The 27,225-nt window shown below is 41.2% G+C and overlaps 1 protein-coding gene across 4 annotated transcripts; it reads right to left on the bottom strand.

Moving 5' to 3' along the window:
- Nucleotides 1-285: 285 nt before the first annotated feature.
- On the bottom strand, nt 286-26,721 carry rif1 (replication timing regulatory factor 1). Of its 4 annotated transcripts, none has more exons than XM_041806719.1 (36): nt 26,460-26,721; nt 25,933-25,980; nt 23,603-23,734; nt 23,435-23,513; nt 23,233-23,329; nt 23,018-23,148; nt 22,832-22,926; nt 21,577-21,766; nt 18,771-18,863; nt 18,247-18,385; nt 18,010-18,161; nt 17,158-17,272; nt 16,887-17,066; nt 16,596-16,706; nt 15,952-16,014; nt 15,130-15,230; nt 14,589-14,675; nt 14,422-14,495; nt 13,714-13,894; nt 13,197-13,304; nt 12,445-12,594; nt 12,131-12,230; nt 11,752-12,041; nt 11,464-11,666; nt 10,230-10,323; nt 10,018-10,149; nt 9,743-9,885; nt 9,556-9,645; nt 9,412-9,466; nt 3,768-7,553; nt 3,335-3,463; nt 3,150-3,236; nt 1,735-1,850; nt 1,477-1,627; nt 1,271-1,397; nt 286-1,179 (listed from the first exon to the last, which is right to left on the bottom strand). In XM_041806719.1, the coding sequence occupies exons 3-36, from the start codon at nt 23,716-23,718 to the stop codon at nt 905-907; spliced, it is 8,040 nt and encodes a 2,679-aa protein (XP_041662653.1). In that variant the 5' UTR covers nt 23,719-23,734; nt 25,933-25,980; nt 26,460-26,721; the 3' UTR covers nt 286-904. The 4 variants fall into 4 exon arrangements, with proteins under 4 accessions (XP_041662653.1, XP_041662650.1, XP_041662651.1 ...); XM_041806716.1 differs by having other exon boundaries at nt 26,542-26,721; XM_041806717.1 differs by lacking the exon at nt 25,933-25,980 and having other exon boundaries at nt 26,542-26,721.
- Between the last annotated feature and the right edge of the window lie 504 nt (nt 26,722-27,225).

Raw genomic sequence — 27,225 nt, 5'->3', positions numbered from 1 at the left:
GCAAACTCTTGCTTGCAGTTTTTGCCACCAAGGGCTGCACAACCAGTCATTAGGTTTAGGGGGCAATGACTTTTTCACATAGGGGCCAGGTAGGTTTGGATGGCTCATCATTTATAAACTTCATTTACTATTTACTTGGTTTATCTTTGTCTAATGTCAGTATTTATTTGAACATCTACAACATGCAAAAAAAATTAGAAAGGGGCAAATGTTTTACAGCCTTGCCTAAGCAACTGCCTAATTTATAAATATGTTGCATGCAATTCCACCAAACTGTAGATAAAAATGGTCATCAGACATCTTTATTTAAGTATTTAAAACCACAATGAAAGACGGAAGTGCAGGATGTTTACAACTATCTAAAGTAAGTGACATAAAAACACATACAGACATGAAAAAACAGAAGAAATCCTACAAAATGTACAGGAGCAGTGATGCTGTGAATGTAAACAATCTAAAAACAGGCACAAGGAGGATAGAAGTGCCACGACAGAAAGCGTTTGTACAAAGGAAGGCTTCAGCAGCAGGACAACTTTCTATGTCTGTCCATGTTACAAAGTCAGAGACAACAGCGGGGAATAAAGCATCCACGTTGATACTACAGCTATCAAAAACCATTCTCCATCTTCTGACACAGCCCAAAAGTGTGACTGTACTTCCCTTTGAGTGTTTATTTAAAATCGTATAAACTACACAACAGATAAAGCTACAAAAATGTGCCACAAGCAGATTTTGAAACACCTCTGACGAAGATAAATCCAAATCTGAGGAAAGGTAACAAGAGTTAAAAATATTTAAAATCCTCCATTGTAAAATTTGATTTACGATCCGTCACACAGCCTTTGTTTAAGATTTGTCCATTTTTATGTCTCTCAGTGCCAGTGAAGACGTTTCATGATGGTTTCTATTCCATTTTGCTGAGTCGTGTCTGCAGCTCGACCACCACGTGCCCCATCAGGCCTCCTAAGTGGTCGTGGATCTGAACAAGCTGCTGCGAGGAGCACTGGCCGAGTTCTTGAGAAGTCATCCTGCCAGCCAGAGCCTCAACCTCTGACAGTAGACCCTCAGACTGCTGCTGATCTATGGCCGTCTGCTCTCCCGAAGAGGACTCAGATGTCTGATTCACAGAGAGATCATGATCAGGCTTGGTTTCTGCAGGCTCGTCCACCAGCTCAGTCGCTGCAGATACAAAGAACACATACATATGGGTATTTTAAAAAAATCATTTTTAAATTTGTGACACTCTCACATACAGGGGGATAACACTCACCCAGTGTCTCTGCAGAGGTTTTGTCCTCCTCTTCATGGTTTTGAGGAGCACTGGTTTCCTCCAGTTCAGACGTCATCATTTCTGTTTCATCAAAACTCTTCAGCTCATCTCCACCTCGTCCTTTACGCTGTAAGAGAAATTTCCAAATTTAAAATACATTCATCACACTTGCATGTGATTGATTATTTGGGCTTTGTGGTCCGTACCTGTTGTTCATAGATTTTAAGAGCCTTCTTCACATTGGAGATCTTCGGGGAACGAATAGGGAGAGTCTTGATTTCACTAGGTGTTAACGCGCTGAGGTCTCCGACTGTTTTAATGTTTCTGGCTCGAACAAGCTGCCCGAAACCACGAGACCTACAAGGAAAACCAACATCATTAAACAAAACCATGAATGAAAGCTCCATCATTTTAGCCACTAATCCACCAGACCAGATCCATACATTCACTTCAACTGTACTCACCACATGTTGGAGGAAATCTGAGGCAGCACAGCTTCAACAGGTGTGGAGCAGCCGACCAGGGCAGGGTAGATACAGTCTCTGGAGACTGGCCGCGGCTCCTGGCTCATCTCAGAAATCTAGAAGAAAGAATTCCATCAAACAATAAGACTTGGAGCCTTTACATAAAGGGCAATAAGAAAGTATTGAGACCCCCTTTACTTTTAATTCTTTCCATGTTGTAGGCTGATGCTACAGTTGGGAAAAAAAACATTTTTATTCTCATTAATTAACACTCAATACCCCATCATGACAAAGTGAAAACAGAAATTCAGGAAATGTTTCCAAGTGTATTAGAAATTAAAATCTGAAACATCACATCGACATTAGGATTTAGACCCAACCACACTCAAATTTTAGCTTGAGTTCCTCCCATTTCTCTGGATTGTTGCTGAAATGTTTCTATACCTTGACTGATTTGGAAAAGGGTGACATCTCTCTATAGAAAGCCTCACAGCTGATAATGCATATCAGAGCAAAAAACAAGCCATGAAGTCAAAAGAACTGTCAGGTCAGACAGGACTGTTGACAGGCAGATCTGGGGAAGAATACAAAAAATTATACTGCAATGTAGGATCCAAAGAGCGCAGTGGCATCCAGAGTTCAGGGCTGTACAGTGCAACATATATGATGGTCTCTCTGACTGAGCTCCAGAGATCCTGTGTGGAGAAGTTTCAGAAGGACAACCATCACTGTGACTAGAGTGACTAGATAGACTCTCCTCAGTGCAAAACACATGAAAGCCCGCTTGGAATTTGCAAAAAGAAAAGGGGGAAAAAAAAAAAAAAAGAAGCACCTGAAGGACTCTCAGAACTGGCCTCAGTTCTAAATGTCATGTCTGGAGGAAACCAGGCACCACTTATCACCAGACTAAACCATCCCAACAGTGAAGCATGGCGGTGGCAGCATCATGCTTTGGGGGTGTTTTTCAGCAGCAGGGACTGGGAGACTGGTTAGGGTTGAGAGAAAGCTGAATGGAACAAAGTACAGCTAAATCTTCAATGAAAACCTATTCTACAGTGCTCAGGACCTCAGACTCGGCTGCAGGTTCACCTTTCAACGCGACAATGACCCCAAGACCACAGCACAGGAGTGGCTTTGGGACAACTCTGAATGTACTAGACTACAGTGGTCCAGCCAGAGCAGACATCTCTGGAGAGACCTGAAAATGGCTTTCCACCGATGATCCCCATCCAACCTGATTGAGCTTGAGAGGATTTGTAGAATGGCAGAATGGATGGATGGTAGAAAAGCTTGTTGCATCACATTTAAAAAGACTAGATAATTGCTGCCAAAGGTGCTTCAACTTTGTACCCAGTATAAGGCCTGAATATTTATGTCAATGTGATATTAACTTCATTCAAAATTTGTGTACAAACCAGGCATTTCTTGGAGCTCTTGTATCCTGGACTGTGCAGATTCCTGGGACTCAGAATCAGCATTCCTTTTGTTGGAGTGGTAACGTACTAGAATGGAGAGCAGAGAAGCATATTATTTGATATAAGCAGTTAATTTCTTTCTTACATGGATTATAGCAATATAAAAATTCTGATTGCATTCCTACCTTAGGCTGTGGGATGCTGCTACCTTTAGATCTTCTTGGGGAGCTGGTTCTTAAAGCAGGACTCCGACGATCAATGTCATCTGCCATTTCCTGCTGCTGGATCGGATTAGCAAAGGACACACGCCTGGACTGCAAAATAAAAAAATATATTAAAAAAACCAGAAGAGATACTTGCACTATCCCGACAGCTACTTCCCTTAGGCTGCCAACTTGCTAAAAAAATCCCCAGTCCTTTGTTTCACATGTATACTTGCACTGTTTTTAATGTATATTCTTATCCATCTAATGTAAATCTGCCATCACATTTTTTATATCCTTTAAATTCCTTTCCTGCATAATATACAGGTTAATAAAGCCAATTCTGCTCCATTTCATAGAGGAAATGTAATTTTTTCAATGTCAAACTCAACAGATACATGCTTTTGCCACTTACTTTGACCAGAGGTGAGGGCGTTTCATCCTCTAGCGGTCTCTTCTGGCCCTTCTTGAGGATACTGGTTGATGGGGAGGCTGACGGGGACCAGGATCCTCTGGTTCTGCCACCACTGGGGCTTTGGCCGACATCTTGACCCATTACTGCTTCCAGGTCTTTCTGCTTTGCAGGTGATCCCTGAAGTTTTTCAGGATTTTCCAGGTTGTTTGTAGATTCTGATGAAATTGAAGTACTGCAGACATCAGTGAGAGCTGCATCAACAGTTGCAGCCGTTTCATTCGCAGCAAAGGCAGTTGGCTTTTCCTCTTCTACTTGTTGCTCAATAATCTGGGTTTGGCCATCTTTGTCACCATCTTGTAAAGGTGTGATCTCGTTGCCCACAATTGCCTGCTCTGTTTCCTCACTCTGACCATCTTTTTGTCCAAGAGAGGAACCTTGGTCGTCTTCTGCTGGTTCCTCAGGTAGTTGTTCTTGGTCGTTTGAATCTAAATTAGCATCTTGTTCCACTGAAACTTTGTCCTCAGGCTCAGACACTTCAGCTTTCCCCTCTGGAGACTCCAAGACCTGTGGTTGCTCTGTTTCCTCATCTTGGGGCACAGACGTCTTCAAAGGAGATTGTATAGCCTGTTGCTGTTCACTTGGTTCAGCACTGATCTGTACAGATTCAGACAATTCAGCAGATTTGAAGGCCCCAGTTTCTTGGGAAGAGGATGTTTCTTTGTCTTTTAGTTGTTCCTCTTTGTGAGGCGAAACTGCAAACATTTCACTAATCTTTGCATTATCTGTCTGAGGATGATCCTCAACTTCCATTGGTGATTTGATATTTTGCTCCTCAATGTTACTTGCAACTTGAAGGGATTCAGAACCCTTCTTAACCTTAAGAGAATCTTCATTATGTGTTGTCATTTCAACCTCTACAGTTTGTAAATCTTGATTTTCAGAGGACTGCAAATCAACCATAACAGCATCTTGATCGGTATTGGCCTCTTTAGATTCAAGAGTTAAAGGACTTTGCACAGATACTTGAGGTTTCTTTCCTCTCTTTATGGAAACAAAACTTTCTTTAGCCTGAGAAGATTCAGATCCTGAAGACTCTACATTAGCAGTAAGAGTTTGAGAAGATCTTCGTGAGGATCTTCGTCCTTGTGAGGACTCTAAAGACTGAGAACCCTCCATAGTTGAGCTAGGACTTGATTTTGATTGCTCCTCTTTTGCCATGCTTCTCCTGGTCCTTCCACTAGCTCTTGTATCTGCATGATCAACAGCTTCCAATGTCTGAGAACTGGATCTACTCTGCCGTCTTGGTAAGTCTTTAGATTTACTCTTATCCTCAGGCTCTGCTGCTTCGGACAACGCCTTACTTCTTCTGGATTTCCACAGAGGCTGGCTATCAGAGGAAGATGCGAGTACTTGTGAGTCCTCCTTCATATTTTTAGCAGTCTTGGTTATGTCTTCCACCTCTGGTTCATTTTTCAAACTTGTTCCATCCTGAGACTCATTGGTCACTTCTATCTGAGAGTCTGCTTTCTCCTTTTTGGGCTTTTCTACAATCTGAGACTCCTGGGATTCACCAAGAGGAGAAGTGACCTGTTGGGAATCAGAAGATGCCTTGCTTCTTCTGGATTTGCGCAAGGATTGGCTGTCAGAGGACATGGGTGTGATAAATTGAGAATCTTCTTGGCTATAGTTGTTATCTGCATCTTTTTTTGTCTTGTTTTCAATGGCTGATACAGCCCCTAACTTGTTGCGTGTACTTGCTCTACTTTGGGAACCATTATTTTGAGATGAAACCTCTTTCTGGGTGTCTTCCTCTTTCTTATCAGCCTTTTCAGTAATCTCAGACTCATGGGATTGGCTGACAGAATCAGAGGATGCCTTGCTTCTCCTGGATTTTCGCAAAGACTGGCTATCCAAGGAAGAGGGAGCGATACCTTGAAAATCCTCTTGACTAAGGTTGACATTTGTACCTTCATTTGTCTTGTCTTTGACCACTAATACAGCCGCCATCTTCTTGTGCATGCTTGTCCTACTTTGGGAACCAGTACTTTGAGATGAGACCTCTTTCTGAGAGTCTTCCTCTTTCTTTTCAGCCTTTTCAGCATTCTCAGACTCTGGTGATTGGCCCACAGACTCGGAGGACGCCTTGCTTCTCCTGGATTTTCGCAATGACTGGCTATCCAAGGAAGAGGAAGTGATATCTTGGGAGTCCTCTTGACCTAGGTTGCCATCAGAATCTTCCTTTGTCTTGTTCTCGTCTTCAAGAAAACTTGCCGGCTCACTGGTCGTACTAGGTTCATCTTGGGATTCCTTAGGTGGAGAAGAGGCAAGCATTTGAGAATCATCTTTTTCTGTCTGTTCCACAAAGTCAAACTCTTGGGAATCAATGCTTTTAGGGTCAAAGGTGATGACTTCAGAATCGTTGTTTGGCTTGACTTGGACATTTTCAGGCTGTTCTCCCATCTCGAGCTCTGGTGTTGCCGTTTGGTTCAACTCTTGTTCAGAGGAAACCTTTTTGGTCTCTGCCGATGACCGGCTCCGTCGACTGGAGCGACCCTGTGATTGGCTCTCCTGTTCAGATTGTGAACCTGATCGCAAGTTAGTTTGACTGGACTCTTTGTCCTTTTTCTTTGCATCAGCTTTGTCCAGAGATGATGTACTCCGCCGGCTGGACCGACCCTGAGACTGGCTTTCGGACTGCAAGTCATTTTGGCTGGACTCGCGATCTCTGGTGCTTCTCCTTCTAGGTTCAGGCTGATCAAGGAAGTCCTCTACATTACTGAAAAGTTTGATCTTCTTTTGTGCCCTTCCTTGAGAGTTAGTCTGATTTGACTCCCCCTTATCTCTCTGAGCTCGTGTTCGTAATCTGTCTTTACCACTGTCCTCCTCAGTAGCGTTCTTACTTCTTGTGTTTGGTCTGCTTTGCACTGAGCTCGACTTTGGAGAGTCACCTTTTGGTTCTCCTTCAGATCGCTTCCTTTTCAGCACAAACTTCTGGTCCCGTTCCTCAGGGTCTTCTCCGGGGCGCAAGGGTCTGACCCTTTGGCGCCCAGACCTTCTTGGTTCACCTGGAGAAGTGTCTGATGATTGGGAATCATTCAGAGACTGCTGAGACTCCTCTTCTTGGCTGAATGACTCCATTTCCTCTGTAGCTGAAGACATTTTTGTGCTTGCCTTACCCTCAGCTTCAGTCTGGGTGTCCGGAATGACATCTTCATCCTCTGCTGTGTTACTCGGCAGTCTATCCATCAGCCTCACTGGTTCACATTTTAACCCAGAGTCTTTTGGCCTCACTGGAGACTCTGCAGCATTGTTTGCAGGACTTTGAGAGTCCTGAGTGGACTGGGATTCATGAGAATTTGGACCAGAGGATATCTGGGAGGCCTGAGAGGATGATGCCTTGGTTTTGGATTCCTGGCTGTCAGAGGTTTTCACAAGAGGACCTGTGAACTTAGAGACACTGCCTGGGCTGGACTTTCCTTCAGCATACTTCTCAAGAGTGATAAAGGACTGTCGACGGCTGTTGGGTTTCTGGGGAGTCCCTGAGACCAAATCTGAGGAACTAGAGACATTAGGGCTAGCCCCATCTTTAGATTGCACTTCTGTTACTTCTGCTTTATCATCACTAGTAGAGACATCCTCCATGGAGACATCAGCTGATTCAGGGATCATCACCTCTTGCTCAGGACTTTTAGGAGCAGTCTCTGCAGATTTAGGACTGGCATCATCTTGTGTATCTTTAGATAAAACTTCCATATCTTCCTCCTTTTTTTCGTCTTCTTTAGGAACCTTAAAAAAATAAAATACCATTAACATGTCTCCAAAAATATACCTGGACAAGAGCAACTTACTATGATATTTGTGATCATATACACTTCCAATTAAGCATCCTAAACTATGAAGGCTGAATTTCAAAGCACTTTCTGAAATATTAATAACCAAGTTTTTCAATAAAATGTCTGATATTTGGCATTATGTGGGTGGGTTTGCTTTGCATATGTATGAAAACAATTTTGCCATGCAGCTGTGGAAATTAGGAGGGTAGAGGAGGGAGGCTTGTACAGGTATGAGAATTCAACAGACAAAAAAAGAGCCACAACTCCACAGTCCCCAAAACTGGTCCAAACTACCAAAATAATCAATTTGACAACAAGGTTTGAGAACAAGGTTTCCTTTTGCTTATTTTCACTTATATTTTTGTGGTTGCTTAATGATTTTGATTTCTTATATTTCAAGTCAAGTTTCCATTGGCTTTGAATGAGGACATATTCTTTAAAACCATGAAGAGTCACACACATTGAATTTACTGTCAATGTGAAACAGACTTCTACAAAGTAATGTCATTTAAATAAAGATATGCAAGGTCAAATCAGTGATTGCATAAATATTCACCCCTTTTAAAGCGACTTACGTAATTCATCAGAGGTCCAGCCAACTGGCGCTAGTAGCCTCACAATTAGTGAAATGGGAATCACCCGAGTACAGTGAATGTGTCTCAGGGATTGTAGCATAAAGACACCTGTGCCTGGAAGGTCCAGTCACTGGTTAATCTGTATTCCTGGCTACCATTACACCACAAAGACGAAAGAACACTCCAAGAAACTCAGAGAGAAGGTTATTGAAAAGTATAAGTCAGGGATGGATATAAAAACCTTCCCAAGGTACTGAACATCCCTGATCTGCCTAGATCAGGCCGTCCTCACTAACTGACTGAGCGTACAAGAAGGAGACCAGTGAGAGAGGCCACCAAGACACCTATGAAGGAGTTACAAGCTTCAGCAGCTGAGATGGGAGAGACTCTGCACACAGCTATTGGCCAGGTTCTTCACCAGTCAAAGCTTTATGGGAGAGTGGGAAAGAGAAAGTCACTGTTGAAGGAAACTCAGATTAAATCTGGACTACAGTTCACCAAAAGGCATGTGGAGGACTCCGTAGTCAAGTGGAAAAAAGTTCTTCTGTCTGATGAGATGCTTTTTGGCTGAGACCTCAATCCAGTAGAGAATTTGTGTCTGGACTTGAAAAGTAATGGTCACACTTGATCCCCAGGCAACCTGACAGAGCTTGAGCAGAAAAATTGCAGTAAAATTGTAGCTTCCAGATATGCAAGCCTGACTGAGACCTATCCACATAGACTCAATGCCGTGATTGAAGCCAAAGGGGTGAATATTTATGCAGTCACTTATCAAACCCTACACCATACTTTTATATTTAATTGACATTACTTTGTAGAAATTTGTTTTAACTTTAACATTAAATTGTTTTTGTCTTTTTTTTTGGTTAAAAAAAGCCAAATTATACTGACAATGATTGATTTATAACATCAATAAAACAGTAACAGATTCAAAGAGTTGAATACTTTTTTATTTACAGTGTCCAATTTGTGTATATGACAGAAAGTCTGATTGTGTGGAGTAATTTAAGCCGATTCTGCCAGAATTCCTTTCAAACAAAGCTTCCAACATTTTGATGTGGAGATTTATTTACTAATGAATTGAACAATCAGCAGCTTCAGGTAATGCATGGACTGTGTTAGCTATGAAATACCAGACAAAGAGAGTCTGTTTCAGTCAGGGAGCGTATTAACAGGAAAAACCAAGCCATCTTTATTTTCTGTTCTGAATTTCTAAGAGGGTGTTTATTTTATTACCTTGGCAGGAGCCTCTTTGGTAACATTTTCAGCTTGTTGAGTTGGCAGTTTATCCCTGCAGAAAGAGGAATATGTTCATTAAAAGGAAAGTTTTTGAAAGAAGGGAGATTTTCTAGAATCTTGTACCATATGTTAAAGACTTACAAAGAGTCTTCTTGGCTCTGACTGTACTGGGTGAAAACTGTCGTATCCAGAGAAGCATCAAGGTTGTTGTACATGGCAGGGATGTCAACCCTGCATCAAATGAAGTGTTAACATTACTTAAAACTAAACATGGAAACTTCAAATGTACTTTAAAGGACTAGTGATGGTTATAAAGACAAAGCCTGACCTCTTAGTCCTTTTCACCTCCTTCTGATGCTCGGTCAGAACGCGCTCCTTTGTCTCAGGAGGGATGAAGACAAAGTCGATGGAGGCCTCTTCCTCCAAAACCTCCCTACGAGGAAGTTTGGGAGAGCCAAAGTCAAGTTTCATCTGTGGAGGAAAAAATTAGATTAAGTTTTGAGCTACAATACAGTAAAAGGCAAACCCAAAGAGGGCAAACAGATTGTAAGGATCATCAATATAAGACAGTTATTTAAAAAAAATTTTGTGGTCCAAACTTACAGAAACTGGTTTGGAGTTCTTCATGGAGCTTCTCTCCTTCATCTCACTGGCTTTCCCCAGCAGCGAGTCCCTCTTTCCTACAGATGAAACTGGTATCCCACTGAGTTTTGTCTCCATCTGTGAGCTCTCGTTCTGAAGACAAACAAGAGCAGCTACAGGTTAATATGAAAATCAGCTGGAAATGTAATCGAAATAAAAGTAATAGGACTTACAGAATATGGTCCACTGAACTCATCAGTAACACTGACAACCTCAAATCCAGGAAGAATGATTGGAGTCTTCTGCTTCACTTGGCTCAGTATTGGTCTGCAAAAGAAGAGGAAATATTGATCAGACTGCCATAAACCAGTCTAAATACATGCATTTATTTGGTCTACCATGAAAACTCAAATTTTTGCACATTTCAGTTGCATGACATAACAATCTCAGGTTGATATAAAGCACAATACTGGGTGCAGCTATGTGGGAAACAAAGACTTTGCCTACATGGCAGTTTTGAGGCCTGAGTCGTTGTAGAAATCTGTCAGACAAGGAGCCATAAAAGAAACTATTGGGCCCATCACCCAAGGAGCCCTTGCAGCACTTCACACCAAAGCAGAGGTTGCACTGGACTTTTTTGTCAGTCATTTTGACGGAAAGGGTTGGAAAAATTCCGTCATACCATTACAATCAGTCATTATAATTTTCTCTTTAACATCTGTAATATAATATCATTCAATATTACTTTATTAGTAGCGTTTAATTAATGAAGCACCCTTTCCCAACTTATATTTAAAGAACAATCTTGGGGTTATGCATTTTTAATGGCACTGAAAAACAGATTAACACAGCAGCACAGTGTTTACTCCATCATTTTTTAAACAGGGACGGTGGAGCAACAATTCCTGTCTTCAAGCAAGCAGCTATGAACGGCGCCATTTAAGATATCACGTACAGCTTTAAGAATATTTTTAATGTCAAGATGTTGTAGCTTGGTGACCATAGCTGGTAAGTTGTTAAAAGGCTGCACTGTGGAGCCATGCGCATCTTTGTCTGCTTGACAGGAGTCGTAATCCGAAAAAACATCACGTACTCGGATCCTGTAGTCAGGTGCGTTTGTATTTGCCTGACTGCAAAAATTTGTAGAATGTGGCAAATTGTTTCATACTTCGAGCCTGTGTCTCCGTCACTTCTTTAAAATCCCGCTGGATCCATCCATCCTTACAGAGAGCCTTATACACACATGCTCATGCATCATAGCACTGAGACAAGTTGTAGAGACTGTTTTGGTGAATGTATTTTTTACTTTTCCATCTTGTGAATTAAGTTGGGCTTAGAAGATGGTGAAACAGGACCAACCAGGAACAGACATTTCAATTAAACTAAATAGACATAAATTCAGCCTTACCTTCAAAGTTTAACTTGTATACCCAAAATTAGGTCAAATTACACTTAGGAGTAATTTACCTGATCTCTTCGGGGTAGGTGAGGTTGACTGAGTTGGCAAAGGTGGCGTTCCAGAACTGAGTGACGGAGGTACGAAGCTGCTTGTTCTTGTGAGGAAACACCACACAGAGCACAGGAGACAGCAGAGACAGGAGCTCAGAGTTGTATGCCAAAGTAGAGCGAGTCTGCAGGCAGCTGAGGATATCAGAGAGGAGCTTTTCCAACTGAAAGAGGCCAGGGGAAAAAGGCATTACTACTTAAAATAGCTCAATGTTTGAAAGCTTAAAAATTGAAGGTGTCTGTACCCACCTTCCCCTGCAGCAGCAAGGAGAATCTAGGCTTCTCGTTTGCTGCTTGTTGGTAGAAAAGCGTGAGAGGTTGAATCAGAGAGTTCAGGGCTTCTGTGACCGTGTTGGCGAGAACGAGGTTCGAGAAGAGAACTGACATAATGGAGACGAGAGAGAGTCCTGTGGTTTCAGACGGAGCCTCTGAGTCCTCCAGGTAAATATCCAAACACTGAACCAGCAGAGACTGGAAAGTGGTCAGATTCCCCAGGACTTTACTCCTCTTCTTCATCCAGTTCACCGGGGTGTGAGGAGCTGGAAGAAAACAGAGAGGGGAAAGTAAACTCTCTGTTTGATAACAGTGAAGTTTAAGAAGAAAAAAAGAAATATTAAGTTTTTCTTACATTTGAGTTTCTGCTGAAACTGCGGAGTGAACGGTGAGAAGTCAACACATTCGACCATCACATGGAGGACACTGGAAACAGTATTTAATGTTGAAGGAACCTGAAGAACAGACCATAGACCGATATATAATTAATCATAAACCTCTACAGATGAGCATGGGGCCTGATGACCCTTGCATGCCAAAATCAAATCAGTTCATCCTCTGGTCAATGTGTTTTATTGCAAGTTTTAAGACATATAGCATGTATTTGGTGTTATTTACTCAGCTTGTGTTATACCATGATTGCAGAGGATTTTCCTCTCCCCTCCTCACCTTCAGAGCGTCTCTGTCAATGGCTGTCGTCATCTTTGCACAGAGCTCTTCACAGCAGATGTTTTCCTCAGCTGTGACCACGAGAGCAGAGCAGCGAGCAAACACTTTATAGAGTTTGGACCACGTGGACAACATCGACTTCTGGGACGCCTGAACAAAACAGAGACAAAATAATCAAAAAACTTCTGAACATAAGATGATTTCCAGACCAGTAAGGTGACTTTGAGCCAATCCCATTTCTACCCCTTAGCCCTTGAAACAGAGTGGTAAGGGGTAGGGGGGAAAACGTTCCCTTAAGAAACAAGACGCCACTTGATTGCTATTTGTCACACAATGCAGATAAACAATGCGTCATCAGAGGTGACAATTAAGCTTCAACCATCTTGCTCATCTTCATGCTGATCTTCTCCATTTATTTATACAGTTAATAGCCCTTACACAAGTACATGCCGAAATACAATAAACTCCCATCCCCAGTGGCTAAAGATTCAATATATGAGAAAGCACAACTGTTGTGTTTTCTATAATCATTATGCTAAAAATATTTACATTTACACATCTCCTTCGTAGTCCGTTGTGCCGTTTTGCAATTGAACGCAGTTCATGGAGGGAAATTCATCATACCCTTTGGTTCAAGTGTGGTCCTGAAAAATCTTTGTTTGAAGGGCTGTGTAGCCCTTAGCCCTAGCCCTCGATTCAGAATTGAATTGGGACACCCCTTTAAAATAGGTGAAATAAAAATTTAATCCTACCTGCTGCAGAGGTGTCCCACATAGAAGATGTGTGATAGGAAACAACAAGGCGGAGTGCATGGCGCTGAAGTTGTGCTCGAGAGCGTCACCTTGGTTGACTTCATTGGACTGTAAATAAAGAGGTGAGATTAAAGACGTTTAGTGCTCTGCTGGCTCACGTTACAGACCCATCAAATATGACACTGCAGTACAGAGTAGCACTATTTACAGAGCCTTGTTATTCCCCTCCACAAATGTGGTAGTCATCATTCCCCGATTCATATGACACAACTGTCTCTCCATCCCTTCAGGCCTTGAACCCTTCATAACTCAAGAATAAGGTGCTATGAAGAGTTTAGATCACCTTCACTTGTACTCAAAAATGCCTCAAAAGTTTAGGAAACATAAACCCCAATGATGAACTTTAGTCAGACTTCCAGCCTGCAAATATATTCAAAAACCTACCAAAGCGTATTTCATTTTAAAAGGACAATGTCCTCCTGCTGGAGACAACCGTTTTCCAGTTCCTCTTTCTCACCTGTGTGATTGTTTCAGTCAGCGGTCCGACCATCACACTCCACATCCTCCACAGCTGCTCTTTGTTCTGAATAGCCGCAGCGCTGCGTCTGATGGCGCCGAGCACCGCCTCCCCAAACGCCAGTGGGGACGTGTGACCGGACAGACCGCAGCCAACCAGAGTCTGGAGGCAGTGGAAAAACCTGCAGAAAAGTTGACAAACTAGAAATGTAATGATATGTAGGTACTAGGGGTGTGATGAGCTCTCGCGAGATCAAAACATCACCAGATGTCTTGTTAAGGTGAAAGTCATCTCACGAGATCAGTATTGCCCACACACCAGGAGCAGCAGCTCTCCTGACAGAAAACAATAACTAACTCGAAGTTATGAAAGATCACAAAGATGCCCTCAGCTGCAAAACTTTAAGCTGCTGCCACTGGTGGGCTAGCTTGCAGCTTTCCTGAGGCAGAAATTGTCAACAGGCATGCTAGGGTAATTTCAAAATAAAAGCGTAGCTTGGAGCATCAATTTAGATTGATGTTTTGACTTTTATTGATCAACCAATCAATGTATCGCTATACATCAATGAATCGTTACACCTCCACTAAAGTGTAGACACTTGGTATCTGAATGACCAAAATGCATCGCCAAAGCAGAATAAAAACAGGGTGTTGGACAGATGTGAGGACTGATGTCCACCTCATGTAAATTAAGAGTCTTCAGACCTACCTCTCATCCTCAATGTAAGCCGGCAGCATGCTGCTGTTGTAGAGGAGCAGAATCAGAAACAGAGCCGGTGTTCCCTGAGGAAGGAAGGACAACACACTTTTTATTAAAAATACTGAATCTTAAAAAAAACAAACAAAAAAAAGAGTCAAGCCATAACAATATCTTACATTCAGCACATCCATCTTCCCCACTTGATAGGAGGCCGAGCCGAGGACTCTCTGAGGAAGACCTTTCACTGTTGCTTCAAACAGAATCTGAGGAAAGATTTTACACTGAGATGGAGCAGGAAGATAGACTTCAACTAAAAACTCATGACAGGAAAAACTAAAAGACTTCAAAGACTTAACTAGAGTCCCATCACAGAATAAGGAAGGTGTTAAAGAAGGCCAAGAGTCACTGTTATAGCAAACCACAGCTAAAACACCATCTAATATAGCTGACATTCAACAGTGTTTCATGGAATTTCAGCTAAATGTGTTAAAACTTTCCCTGTTTTTTCTACAAATGCAAAGCTTATTAATACAGCATGATGAGTGTTTTGTCCATAAAACTCTTTTTTTTTTTTAACCAGCAAAGGCTTTAATTTTTATTTATATAACAAAATTCTGGACAGTTATATTTTGTCTTTGGGATTCCTAACCTATTTTATGCACATGAAGTATTGTAAACATGTTTAAGACTTTAGCAGGCCATTGCTGTCAGTCTTACCAGGACTTTTTCTGCAGGTAGAGCCTCTGAGGTGACAATGCTCTGCAGAGCCTGAAGCATCAGAGTGAAAACTTCACAGCCCTGTCGATCCTTCTTACTGCCTACAGTCAACCAGCAAAGAGATTAATTTCAAGTATAATCAGTGTAGGAAAGCAATCATAAAACCCTAAACATGAGTCTGATTTAAGAGGAGAGAGGTCATCATCGGGGACGGGCCCCTCAGTGTTTTCTCTCAACACAGCCGTCTGGACCTCGAGGGTCCAAACACTCAGACTTAAACTGATGACAGTGGGAATGGGCCGAGCAGAAGATGAGGACAAAGTCTCATCAGTCCTCCTCTTAAATGACAGATCCCAGACCCAATCAGAGTGCTGTTTGTGGAGCTGCGAGGTGAGGACCAGAACTTTAGGAGCCCACCGTGCTGAGCAGCAGCCACAATCACTGTTTAAGTAATGGGAAAATCATTCATCAGAACTTATGTTTTCTTACGATTATAAAAGTGAAAAGATTAGCTATGATTGATTTTAAACCTCCAGCTATGAAAGGAAGAGTAGAAACAGGTTTGGTTGCAGAAGTTTACCATCATACAAAAGCAACAAATGCAGACAAAATATTTTCATTCTCAAGCAGCCTTTTTGAGATGATTTGCTTTTTGAAAAGCAAATATTTCAAGTTTGTCATAAACTTTAACAGCTCTGACAAAAACTATTGTGCTCTAATCTGCTAATAAAGCAGAAAAGCTGTACTGTTCTTGCTTTGTGACTGAAATTGAAACCAATTAGTGTTTGCATTTGAGAGCTAACTTGCCACTTAAGCACTTACTTGACTCAATGGTGAAGTTAACAAATCGGACGAGATTTGTCCATATGATGGCCAACAGAGCATCTGGAGAAGGAGAAGAGGAGACAAAAGTCTATGTGAACATAAAACCTAGACCCAGGAGGTTTGGTTGTTTTAGCTCGAACAAAATCAAAGAATTTAAGCCTTCAAAAACTTTGTTAATGTGGGGAGTGATAGAACAGTCTTTAATGAGGCCAAGCGAATGTAGTTCTGATATTTACCTTTCATCCATGAATAATTATCGCTTATCCTGGTATTTTCAAATGAAATACCCTCACCATTGGTTTGCATGCTTAACTACAGCCTGACTAAGTCTGACCCAGATGCTTTCTACCAATAAATCTCCTCTAAAACATATTTTTCTTGCAAGTAAATCCACCAGTGTTTCCAGTCAATAAACATAAATACTAACTCTGAGTGAGAGCCTCCCTACAGTTAATCTGCAGCTGTAAACCGGAGTAATTCAGCTCTTGTCACATTTATTGATGTTGTGCCAAACACTAGCAGGTGGAGTTATGGAGGATGTTTCATTTAAATGCAGAGAAAACAGACTTCTACCAGGGAGGGAAACCCATTTACAGGATTGGAAAAACAATCAGGGGTGAATTTAAAGCAGAGATTTTTACCTGGAGCTTCTTTGCCGATGTTGATGAATCCATCTCTGATGTTTGATATGAGCACAGCAGCGTGTTTGGTGAAAGAAGACGCTCCAGAGAGGAAAGGATGGTTCAACGGCTCTGAAATTAAAAGAAAAAAAAAAAAAAACAAAAACCTTCATTCTCTCTTATGTTCTCCAGTACCTTCTTCACCACTCATCCATTGTTACTTTGAATATGTCCAGGAACACGTAGCACTAAAAACTGTCATCTACTGTCCCAGTGTCTTTTTCATGTCATGTCTTGTCTCCTGGCGCTCACCAAGGCTCAGGATTATTTTATTTTTTGCCGCTGTGGCAATAACTTCCGGCCCGAGGAAATAGTGCAGCAGCATCTCCAGGCCAAGCAGCTGGATGGACGGAAAGGTGGTCTGGACCTGCACGCTGGAGTTCAGGCTCATCCGAGACGAATTGGCTGGACTGTTGAAGCCTGGAGTGCCTGCTTTAAAAATAAAAATTAAACCTCCATCAGTGTTTTGCCATCTCTGTAGGCTGGTGGTGGTAGTTTAAAAGTTTCAGATGTGTTTAGGTACCAGATTTAGGTGTTGCAGGCGTCACTGAACCGTTTTGACTGGCTGCTCTTGAAGGTGTTCCTGGGACTGATGTGGAGTCTGATCCGATAGTGCATTGAAGAAGAGGGACAGAAACCTGAGACAAATACTGCTCATTAACAACAGTGTACTCTGCATTACAGTGCATCACAAACAGGCTCTCTGCATGATTTATAGATGGAAAAAGAGACATTTCAAAGCCAAAGACCGTTTATAATTTAAAGAGAAAGCGGTGCAGGGTACCGTTTAGTCTTTTTCTCATCCATGAAGGAAAGATAACCATACAACCACAAGAAGTTGTCTGACTTCTACTGAAGTGAAAGTTGAGTTCCTGTCTTTCTTGTTAACTGTATCTCCCAACAACAGGGGCTGATAACTTTGTGACTGGTGTGCTCAACTGGGACCCTGACTTATGCAGGGATGGCTTGAGGTTTGTGTGCACACAAAATATCATAACTTATTAGCCTTAGATGTCCCCACTAATCATATCTTTTATTGACATTACAGTCATTATAGGCCACCATCCTTAAGGGCAAACCAAATAGAAACACTGCATTCATGTTTTCTGCCTGTTTAACGGTTACGTTTTTTTTTTTTTTTTTTTTTCTGTGCTTTAAACTCTTAACTTTTTGGCATGTGGTTTTGATCCTATGCACTGTTTTTACTATTCAAGAAATCTCCATAGTTTACTATTCCGTTGCCCATTGTGCAAGAGACCTGAAACTATATGTTAACTTCCCTGGCTCTGCAAACAGGAAAAAATAAAGAGGCTGAGAGTGAGACCACTCTGCTGTTGTAAAAATGATTGAAACAGAGGGGTATCGCTGATATTACCTGATCAAAGTTAGACGATAAGTTGGTTCCAAGCTGGACCACCAGGTACCACCACACCTCCACCTTGGTTAGCAGCAGTGCCTCCGTCCTGACGTTGATGGAGGCGAGGGGCTGCATGAGGAGCTTCATACGTTTGCTGCTGCACAGGATGTCTTTAAAGAGACACTGGGGTTAAAACTCAAGAGATTAAAAAATAAGAAGAGACAAAAGATTGAGGCCAAAGAGCCTGTGGCTGACCTGGATTCAGGGCAAAGTTATCGATGAGGCTCTTCCAGGCGATGAAGGCAATTTTTTTGATGGGGAGAGAAGAGCTGCGGAAACCGAGCTCCTCCAGATGGAGCAGAGAGTTGATGAAGGGGCCTCCTCTGTGCAGCAGCTGTACAGGAAATACAAGTTTTCAGACTTTTAGACAGGGCTTTTCATACAATGATAAATATTCCACAGAAAGAGATTATCGATAAACACAATACGTCTCTATAACTCATGCACATAGAAAGAGGGCTCAAATAAACTAAAAACAAGTCTGTAAAATTGACAGAAACTTCAAACCAAGAATCATTGAAGGCTTTGAAAGCCACATGGTCAGACATGTGATGAATATATATAGCTATCAGTCCCTCATGCTAGGAAGTACTGTCTTTTGAACTCAGTCAACCACTTCAATCAGAATGCTTCAGTCATAAGTGTCTTTTCCTTTTGATTTCTGATTTATGAAGAAAAATCTTGCTGCTCTTCATAGAAGGATCTAAAGATAGACTTACCTTTCCGAGCAGTTTAACAAATAAGGGCCAGAGCTTCAGGACGTTTGTTTCATTCTTAGACATAAAAAGTTTCTGCAGCTCTGGGATCAGTTTCTGAGGAGATAAAAGCATGAGAGCAAAGGAAATATTACTGCTTTGCTTTGTTTTTCTTTTAGTTTGAAAGTGCTGCAACAAGAGCAGCCAACTTTTGTTTGCAAACATTTAAAAAAAATCAAATATTTAATCTTCATCAATATTCAATGATATCATATCTGCCCATTTTTTATCTGGGGGTAAATATTTGAAGTCCTCCACTGCAGACATCTGTTAACTACATTGATAAACATCCCAGACACAAGCTAAAATAATTAGTAGGGGTGTAAGGAAATATCAATACACCAATATATCACGATATTTTGCAGTGCAATACTGTTATTATATTTTAAAATGCAGTATCTATATTTTCTAAGTAATAATATACTTTGTTGGTGCGGTAGTTTGTGGTGTAATTTCACCCCCTGGCCGGTAGTTGGCGGCAGGCATCACCAGCTGGCAGCAAGCAGTTGACTCTTCCCTCTTCTCCTCTGCTTAGATAACGAGATCATGCAAGACTTGCTCAGACCAGTCTGAGCAAACCGCTTGCTCATGCCTACCCAGCAGTGCAGTTTGTGCTGCAATCGTAGCGGATATGTGGACTTGTTTTGGCTTCCAAAATATTAAAGACAATACCGACTTACAAAGGAGTCAAGTCATTTGTAAGATATGCAGAGAGTAAAATACTTGGACAACATGACAAACTTGAAGCTAGACATCATAGCGATAGCTTAACAGCTAACAACTAACATGGAAAGAAGCCTGCTGAAGCTACCACTGATTTTTACTCATGCCACTATAATTACCTTTTGTTTTTTTTAAGGACCTGTGCCATCGTAGTGCTGTTAAGAATGACGGCTTCCATAATACAATTTAAAAAAAAAAAACCACTGGCCCGTCACGTCACGCCCTCCTCACAACACAGTCCATCAGTCCTTAAAGCTGGACATGAGGATGTCTTCCTCCACAAGCACCTTGTCATTATGTTGAGACATATAAGCTGTTGTACCATGAAATATAAAAGATTTTAGTACATTTACTCTATACTGATTTATTTTTCCACTTGTCTTTTAGAAATCCTGAGAGCATTTTAATTCATTACAACTATAAAATAGTAAAGCACATTATTTTTTCTTGATTTATTAAAATGTCAAATTATAGTTATTTGCTTGCATTCCTGAGCAGAACAAATGAGTTTTAGTGGTTGAATGTTATGCTTGATTAATTTCTGACTTCTCAGAGAAGCCCAGTGAGCCGGCTCAAAATTTGGGTATAAAAAGGTGACTTCAGTTTGAAATTCCTCATTCCTGTTCAAAATGGTAAAACGTGGAGAGCTCACTGAAAATTAAAGAGTCCACATTAAAGCACTTCATGATGCTGGATGGTCTCTGAGACAAATATGACAGGTGGTCTAATAAATTTGTTAAGCACTGTATACGTTTCTACAAACATTTGTGAAAGAATGGGTTGCTCTCAGGAGCTCAGTGAATTCCAGCGTGGTACTGTGATAGGATGCCACCTGTGCAACAAGTCCAGTTGTGAAATTTCCTCACTCCTCAATATTACACAGTCAACTGGTATTATAACAAAGTGGAAGTGATTGGGAATGACAGCAACTAAACGGTAGGCCACGTAAAATGATAGAGCTGGGTCAGCGGATGCTGAGGCACATCGTGCGCAGAGGTCTCCAACTTTCTGCAGAGTCAATAGCTGCAGACCTCCAAACTTCATGTGGCATTCAGCTTAGCTCAAAAACAGTGCATAGAGAGCTTCATGGAATGGGTTTCCATGGCCGAGCAGCTGCATCCAAGCAATACATCACCAATGCAAAGCCTCGGATGCAGTGGTGTAAAGCACCTGCCGCTGGACTCTAGAGCAGTGGAGTACTGTTCTCTGGAAGGTCAATCACACTTCTCCATCTGGCAATCTGATAGATGAGTCTGGGTTTGGCGGTTTCCAGGAGAATGGTACTTGTCTGACTGCATTGTGCCGAGTGCAAAGTTTGGTGGAGGGGGGGTTATGGTGTGGGGTTGTTTTTCAGGAGCTGGGCTTGGCCCCTTAGCTCCAGTGAAAGGACCTCTGAATGCTTCAGCATACCAAGAGATTTTGGACAATTCCACGCTCCCAAATTTGTGGGAACAGTTCGGGGATGGCCCCTTCCACAAAGCAAGGTCCGTAAAGACATGGGTGAGAGAGTCTGGTGTGGATGGACTTGACTGGCCTGCAGAGTCCTGACCTAAACCCAAGAGAACACCTTTGGGATGAATTAAAGTGGAGACTGAGAGCCAGGCCTTCCCGTCCAACATCAGTTTGTTGGACGGGAAATGTGCTTTTAGAAGAATGGTCAAAAATTCCCATAAACACACTCCTTAACCTTGTGGAAAGCCTTCCCAGAAGAGTTTAAGCTGTTATAGCTGCAAAGGGTGGACTGATGTCATACTAAATTAAACCCTATGGATTAAGAATGGGATGTCACTTAACTTCACATGCGAATCAAGGCAGGTGAGCAAATACTTTTGGCTATAAATAAATAAATAAATATTATATGTGTATGTATGTATATATGTGTGTGTGTTAGTATGTAATGGTTAAACTACAAAAATATCGCAAAATATCAATATCAACACCCCTGTATCGCAATAGGTATCGTATTGCCAGATTCTTGCCAATACTCACCCCTAATAATTAGAATAAATTAAAAGTAGAGCAATTAAACAGCCACAGAGAAACTCACTGAGGACATCATGGGTTCAATGATAGCAGCCACCTCCGCCTGTTTCTGCAGCAGAAGAGGCAGGCCCATCTCCATGGCTGCTGCAGCTCGTAGACGCACCTTTGAGGCAGAGTGGACAACCAGCGGGATGATGAGCTTTGCCCATCGAACCGCTCCGTCACCCATCTGAGCCGGCACCTGCTCCAACATCCTGAAACACACCAACAGGGGTTGTGATATGATCAAAAATGGCTAGTCAGCTCCATCATTTTAGACTGAAGAAGTTAAATGCTCAACAGGAAAAGCTGTTAACTATGACTACATAAATATGTCATTGCAACCCCCCACTAGACAGAAGACTCCCACTTGGTGCAAAACACATGAAAGCCAACTTGGCTTTGTCCCATCTCCACACAGGACCTCTTGGAAGAGTCATGGTTGTTCCAACCTTCTTCCATTTGAGAATTATGGAGGCCACTGTGCTCTTGGGAACCTAACCTGGTTGTGAGCCTGAACTGATTAGAAATATGAATGTAACTATTCAGCCAGAAAATCATTTGCTTCCCTATTTGCTAGCTTACTTCAATGTCGAGAAATCTGATAAGAAGAAACTTTGCATAGACACTGGTCTTGATTTGCATGCATTCACCACACTCCTGCAGAGTATTAACGTATGTTCTACACATAAAGGCTTAACAAATTTATTAGACCACCACCCAAAGTAAAGTTTATGACACAGCTGCCCTAAATTTACAGCACTGGTAAAAAATTGGTAAAACCAAAATCATTTTTTTGTTTCTGCAATGGTTAATACACCAATATGTAGAAGCTCTTTAACCCAAATGATATTTTTAATGCTAAAATATAATTACTATTGTTATCCTTGAATTTTCAAATTTACTGATTTACAAAAAAATTGAAAAAACAGTAAAGCACATTATCATTTCTTGATTAATATGTCAAATTATAGTTCTTTACTTGCATTCCTGAACAGGTAAAGATTTGTTTTAGTGGTTGAATGTTATGCTTGATTAATTTCTGACCTCTCAGAGAAGCCCAGTGAACCAGCTCAAATTTGGGTATAAAAAGGTTAATTCAGCTTGAAATTCCTCATTCCTGTTCAAAATGGTAAAACATGGAGAGCTCACTGAAAATGAAAGAGTCCACATTAAAGCAGTTCATGATGCTGGATGTCTCTGAGACAGGTGGTCTAATAAATTTGTTAAGCACTGTATACAAATCAAATGAAGCACAAAAGAGCTCATTATTCTGTTACCTGATGACGACATTTAAGGCCTCATGCTCCATCACAACAGACTGGACGTCCTCTCTGCTCCACACGCTCTCCAGTGTTCCCAGTATCAATGGCACCTGAATGAATACAGAAACATGGATAAATGCCCATCACTGCTGTCTCCTCTTTAGTAGTAAATATCTTCACATAATTAGTGCTAAAGCTCACTTTTTTAGCCACCACATCTGGGGGAAAGCTCTGTTTGGAGATGACCCATAATGCTCTGGTGCATGTGTTTTTATCTGTTGATGTCACCACCAAAGAGCAAAGTGCTGAGAGGATTTCTGCTGCAAGAGTTTCTGTGAAAAAATAAGGGGAAGCTCAGGTTATACTCCCACCAGGTCATGTCTAAATTTAACATGAAACATGCTAAATTAATGTACCAGGAACTCCAGAGACAACATGTGAGTGGTAAACACAAAACCCCAACGCCTGCAGCGCAGCTTGACTCAGCTCTGCATTGGGACTGGTCATGTGAGCCTGAAAGAAATGTCACAAGAACAGAATTAGGCCTCATAAATAGAGAATTTATTTTATTAGATTCCTTCAGATTTATCTGTAAGGAGCGTCATCATGAAGACTCACCAGCATAGCTTTACCCAAACGAGAAAAGTGCTTTTCAACTGCAGGGAGAAACTGTCGGCCTTCTTCTCCACTGAGCCGGCTGGAGAAGAAAGAGGATATTATTCTCTGTTATTTGTAATTAGAGCAGCATATCTAGAGGAATTTCAAGGACTAGCATGTGTAATGTACTTTGCGATAGTGAGGTAGGCATCTGTCTGCTCTGACTGTCCAGCAGCGTTGTCCTCCAAAGACTCCAGCAGGGGGAGGAGGCTGGAGCTGCTTGGAGGCCCTGCCGTCGCCATCATTATTCCTCCCAAAGACCTTCAGAGAGAGATACAGACAGTGAGACAAAGGAAGCAGACAACACGCTGCAATAAAGAGAATCAATGAAGTACTATTGATACATCTGAAAACCCACTGATTGGGAGACATCATAATGTTGTCTTTAACTGACAAAGTATCTTTTACTTAAATGTGCACAAAAAATACAATTTTAGGAAGTTATTTGTTTACATGACATAATGAAACGAGTTTATTGTTTTAGTCTTACTGAAAGCAGAGTTGGCATTTCAAGAGTGCACAAGTAAAGGATTATACTGACAGCAAGGAGCTGAGAAACATGCAGAAACAAGGGGATAATTTTTAACAAGCCATCGTACTTTGATCAGGTGCATTTACAGGAGGGATCTACTAGTGGATATTCCTCCCATGCATGGATGGCCCATCCAAGTTTTGTTAATGCATTTGAAATGCTGAAATACCTCTTTATTATTTTGACTAAAATAGGACCACTGTACCAAGTCAATTTTAAGTCGACTGACTCACCTAGACAAGGCAGAAATGCACCAATTGTAAAAATCAGGGCCGATGCCAATACTGATCAATAAAATGAAAATACAGCTTATGGACTATGTTAATGTTTTTTTTCATTCCTAAAGTATAATACGCCCATAATGCCAACAATGCCTGACCTTCTAACCAGGAAGCCAGATCAGAGTTTGTCAAACACTCTGAATCTTCTGGCTAATAATCAATCTCTTCTCTGGATAAGCTATTAGGTGCTCTTGATGCCAGCACAATTAATAAACACAACAGATTAGCATCTGCTACTGACATCGGTTCAAGTCTATGGCTAATTTCTGGTTGAAGATGTTCAGACGCTGAGTTGTGTTGTTTCAGTTGAGTGGATTAAAGTTGTGTGCAAATACATCAATGTAAGGGAATATTCACAAAATGTGATTTCTAACCAGACAAGATTTAAGGAGGGTAGTGTTATTTGTTTTTTTTCATGGATGACCTGAGGAGTTTTCTATGGGTGGAGCATGATTTAAATAATCGTCTACAATTGTGTTTCTTTATTTGTAGGTAGGTTAAAACAGTGAATAATATCCAATTAACTGTGCAGCTCTAGTGCCCAGTCAATTTACTTTTGCCTGTGTAACCCTCAGTCCGCTCAAAACTGGTCTAGGCCTTCTGAGCATCCTCCACAGTCATCTTTTCAGAGACACTGGCATATGATAATGATTTAAAAATCAAGAGATAAAGTTACAATCTATTCAACTGAACCAGAAAATTTATTGTCGTTGCCATTTAACCTGCCAAGGGGGGGAAAACTTATGGTCCTTTTTGCTAAAAATGCGTAATTACACGGTTTCAATTATAGTACATGGCACTTAGTTTTTAAATAAAGTAAATATAAACCTAAACTAAGGTTTTCAATGCTTACTATTTGATACTGCATGCTTTAAAATGATACAGTATTTTTGTCAATATCTGATATGCCTATTCTTCCAAACTCATTTTCGCTGATACCAATGTGAACACCTTTATTGTTGTAAAAAACAGGCTGAGTCAAGCAGAGCTAAGAGGCAGACAGTCTATGGATGTTTTACATTTTGGGCTAACAGTGGACCGTCTTGACTGTGTAACACCCACCTATACCCCATGGTACAGCTGTATATTTAGCAGACATTTAAAGCTGTGATTTAAACTGCCAAAATGCAGGGCTGATGTATTAGCTGTACATATACATTTTCATGTATGCCGCATTAATACTCAACTTCTTAAGCTGAACTCCAATAAATAAAATATATCAGAATGACGACATCAACCATGCACAATAGCTGTCCTGCAATTTCATAAATGGGAAATTAAACAAAAACTATTGAAAGAAGCTCTTTGTTGACTCTTAGAATGGGATTAACATTGTTGATGTATTAACAAGAAAAAAAACTCTACAGTTGTCTTTTCAAACAACTAAAATGCTTTGATTTTCATGATATTGTCATGTAGAGATCAACCTGTGTAATCAGCGAGACTGTTTTTAATGCTGTGGGACAGACACAGGTATTGATATTGTTCATTTACTAACAACTCTGCTTCACAGTATTCACGTAAATTCAGAATAGGCCTATAGTTTCCTTTAAATTGCTGTTGTCAGAATGATAGCATTAAAACGTTTTAGTTGAGCTCAGAGAGAGGAGTAAAACAGGAAGAGAGAGACAGATGCATGGACATACCTCAGTGAGCTTTATGTAAAGCTGCTACCACCCTCCACTTATCCTGATCTGTAATGACAAATGATAGAATAGGCTATCATTAAAGGGTTTAAATGGGCTGCAGCACCAGCTAACTTCGCAATCTGTCTCTCGATGCAAAAATGTCTAATCACTGCGAGTTGGATGCTACCAGAGGCCAACAGCATCCGTGAAGCAAACTCCTGAACCCACACAAGTCCCAGGATCCCGATTTAATTAAAACAAGCTAACATATTTATATTTAAATCATGTTCCTGAATATCTAATGGTCTTAAATATCAAATGCATCTTTTTAGACAGCGGTGAAACATGCAGGGAAATAGCAAAACAGCCTGCTAACTAGCTTTAACAACTTAGCATGGCTAGCAGGCTGCATGGCCAGTCTATTAGCGAGTTAGCAAAGTTATAAGCACACTAAATCGGACTTAAATAAGGCCAGTATTGTGGGTGACGCAGCTTCACCTGAACTTTCTCACCTGTCTACTATATAACCTTTTGTTTCCGCTCACCTAGAAGCAGAGAAGCATCAGTAACAGTCAGTATTTACTGAGTGTTATCGATGGTGGTCTGTGTGACACATAGACGGCTCACCTCGGAGTTTAGACGAACAGGAGCAGAAGCGGGAGTGAGAATAAAACACCATGAAAGCCAACATTAACCCTCAGAGTTACTGGGAGGGTTTATAACTCTCTATTTCAGCTGTTTCTGTCTATATAATCTCGCTGCCCTCCTCTCTCGTGCAGCTGTTACCCCGCGAAATCGCTGGCGCCAAACTACCACGCAGACGTACAAAATTACCTTTGACCCCTTGCGTCATCCCCCCTCAGTCCCGCCTTCTTTACCTAATAAGGCAAAAGCACACGCACAGCGCTGCGAAGCTGCTTTAGCCCAGTAGGTGGCGATAATGAAAGAATGTTATGGAAAGAATGTTTAAAGTAAATACCAGAAAATAAGACAGAATTCAGATAATACCGTGTTTGCGTTGCGTGTAAAGTATCATAGATTAACCCTAATCATATGTAAAGCAGACACTTTGGCGTAATTTATATCATTTTGTCATTCTAGCCTTAAAACTCAGTTCGTTGTTGCTTTTAAAACATTGTTTAAAAAATTAACTTTCAGGGTAAAAAGTAAAGATTGGATAAAAATATGGGGAATTATTGAAAATTTATGGTTATGTAGACTTAAGGTGAAAAAAGCACAGGACTACTGCACTGAAGTACAACCCCAATTCCAAAAATCTTGGGGCACCATGTAAAATGTAAATAAGACAGA

The sequence above is a fragment of the Cheilinus undulatus genome, linkage group 15 (genome assembly GCF_018320785.1).
Source record: "Cheilinus undulatus linkage group 15, ASM1832078v1, whole genome shotgun sequence".
Lineage (NCBI taxonomy): Eukaryota > Metazoa > Chordata > Actinopteri > Labriformes > Labridae > Cheilinus > Cheilinus undulatus.
Note: the sequence above shows the minus strand (reverse complement) of the source record. Positions and strands in the feature narration are given on the sequence as shown.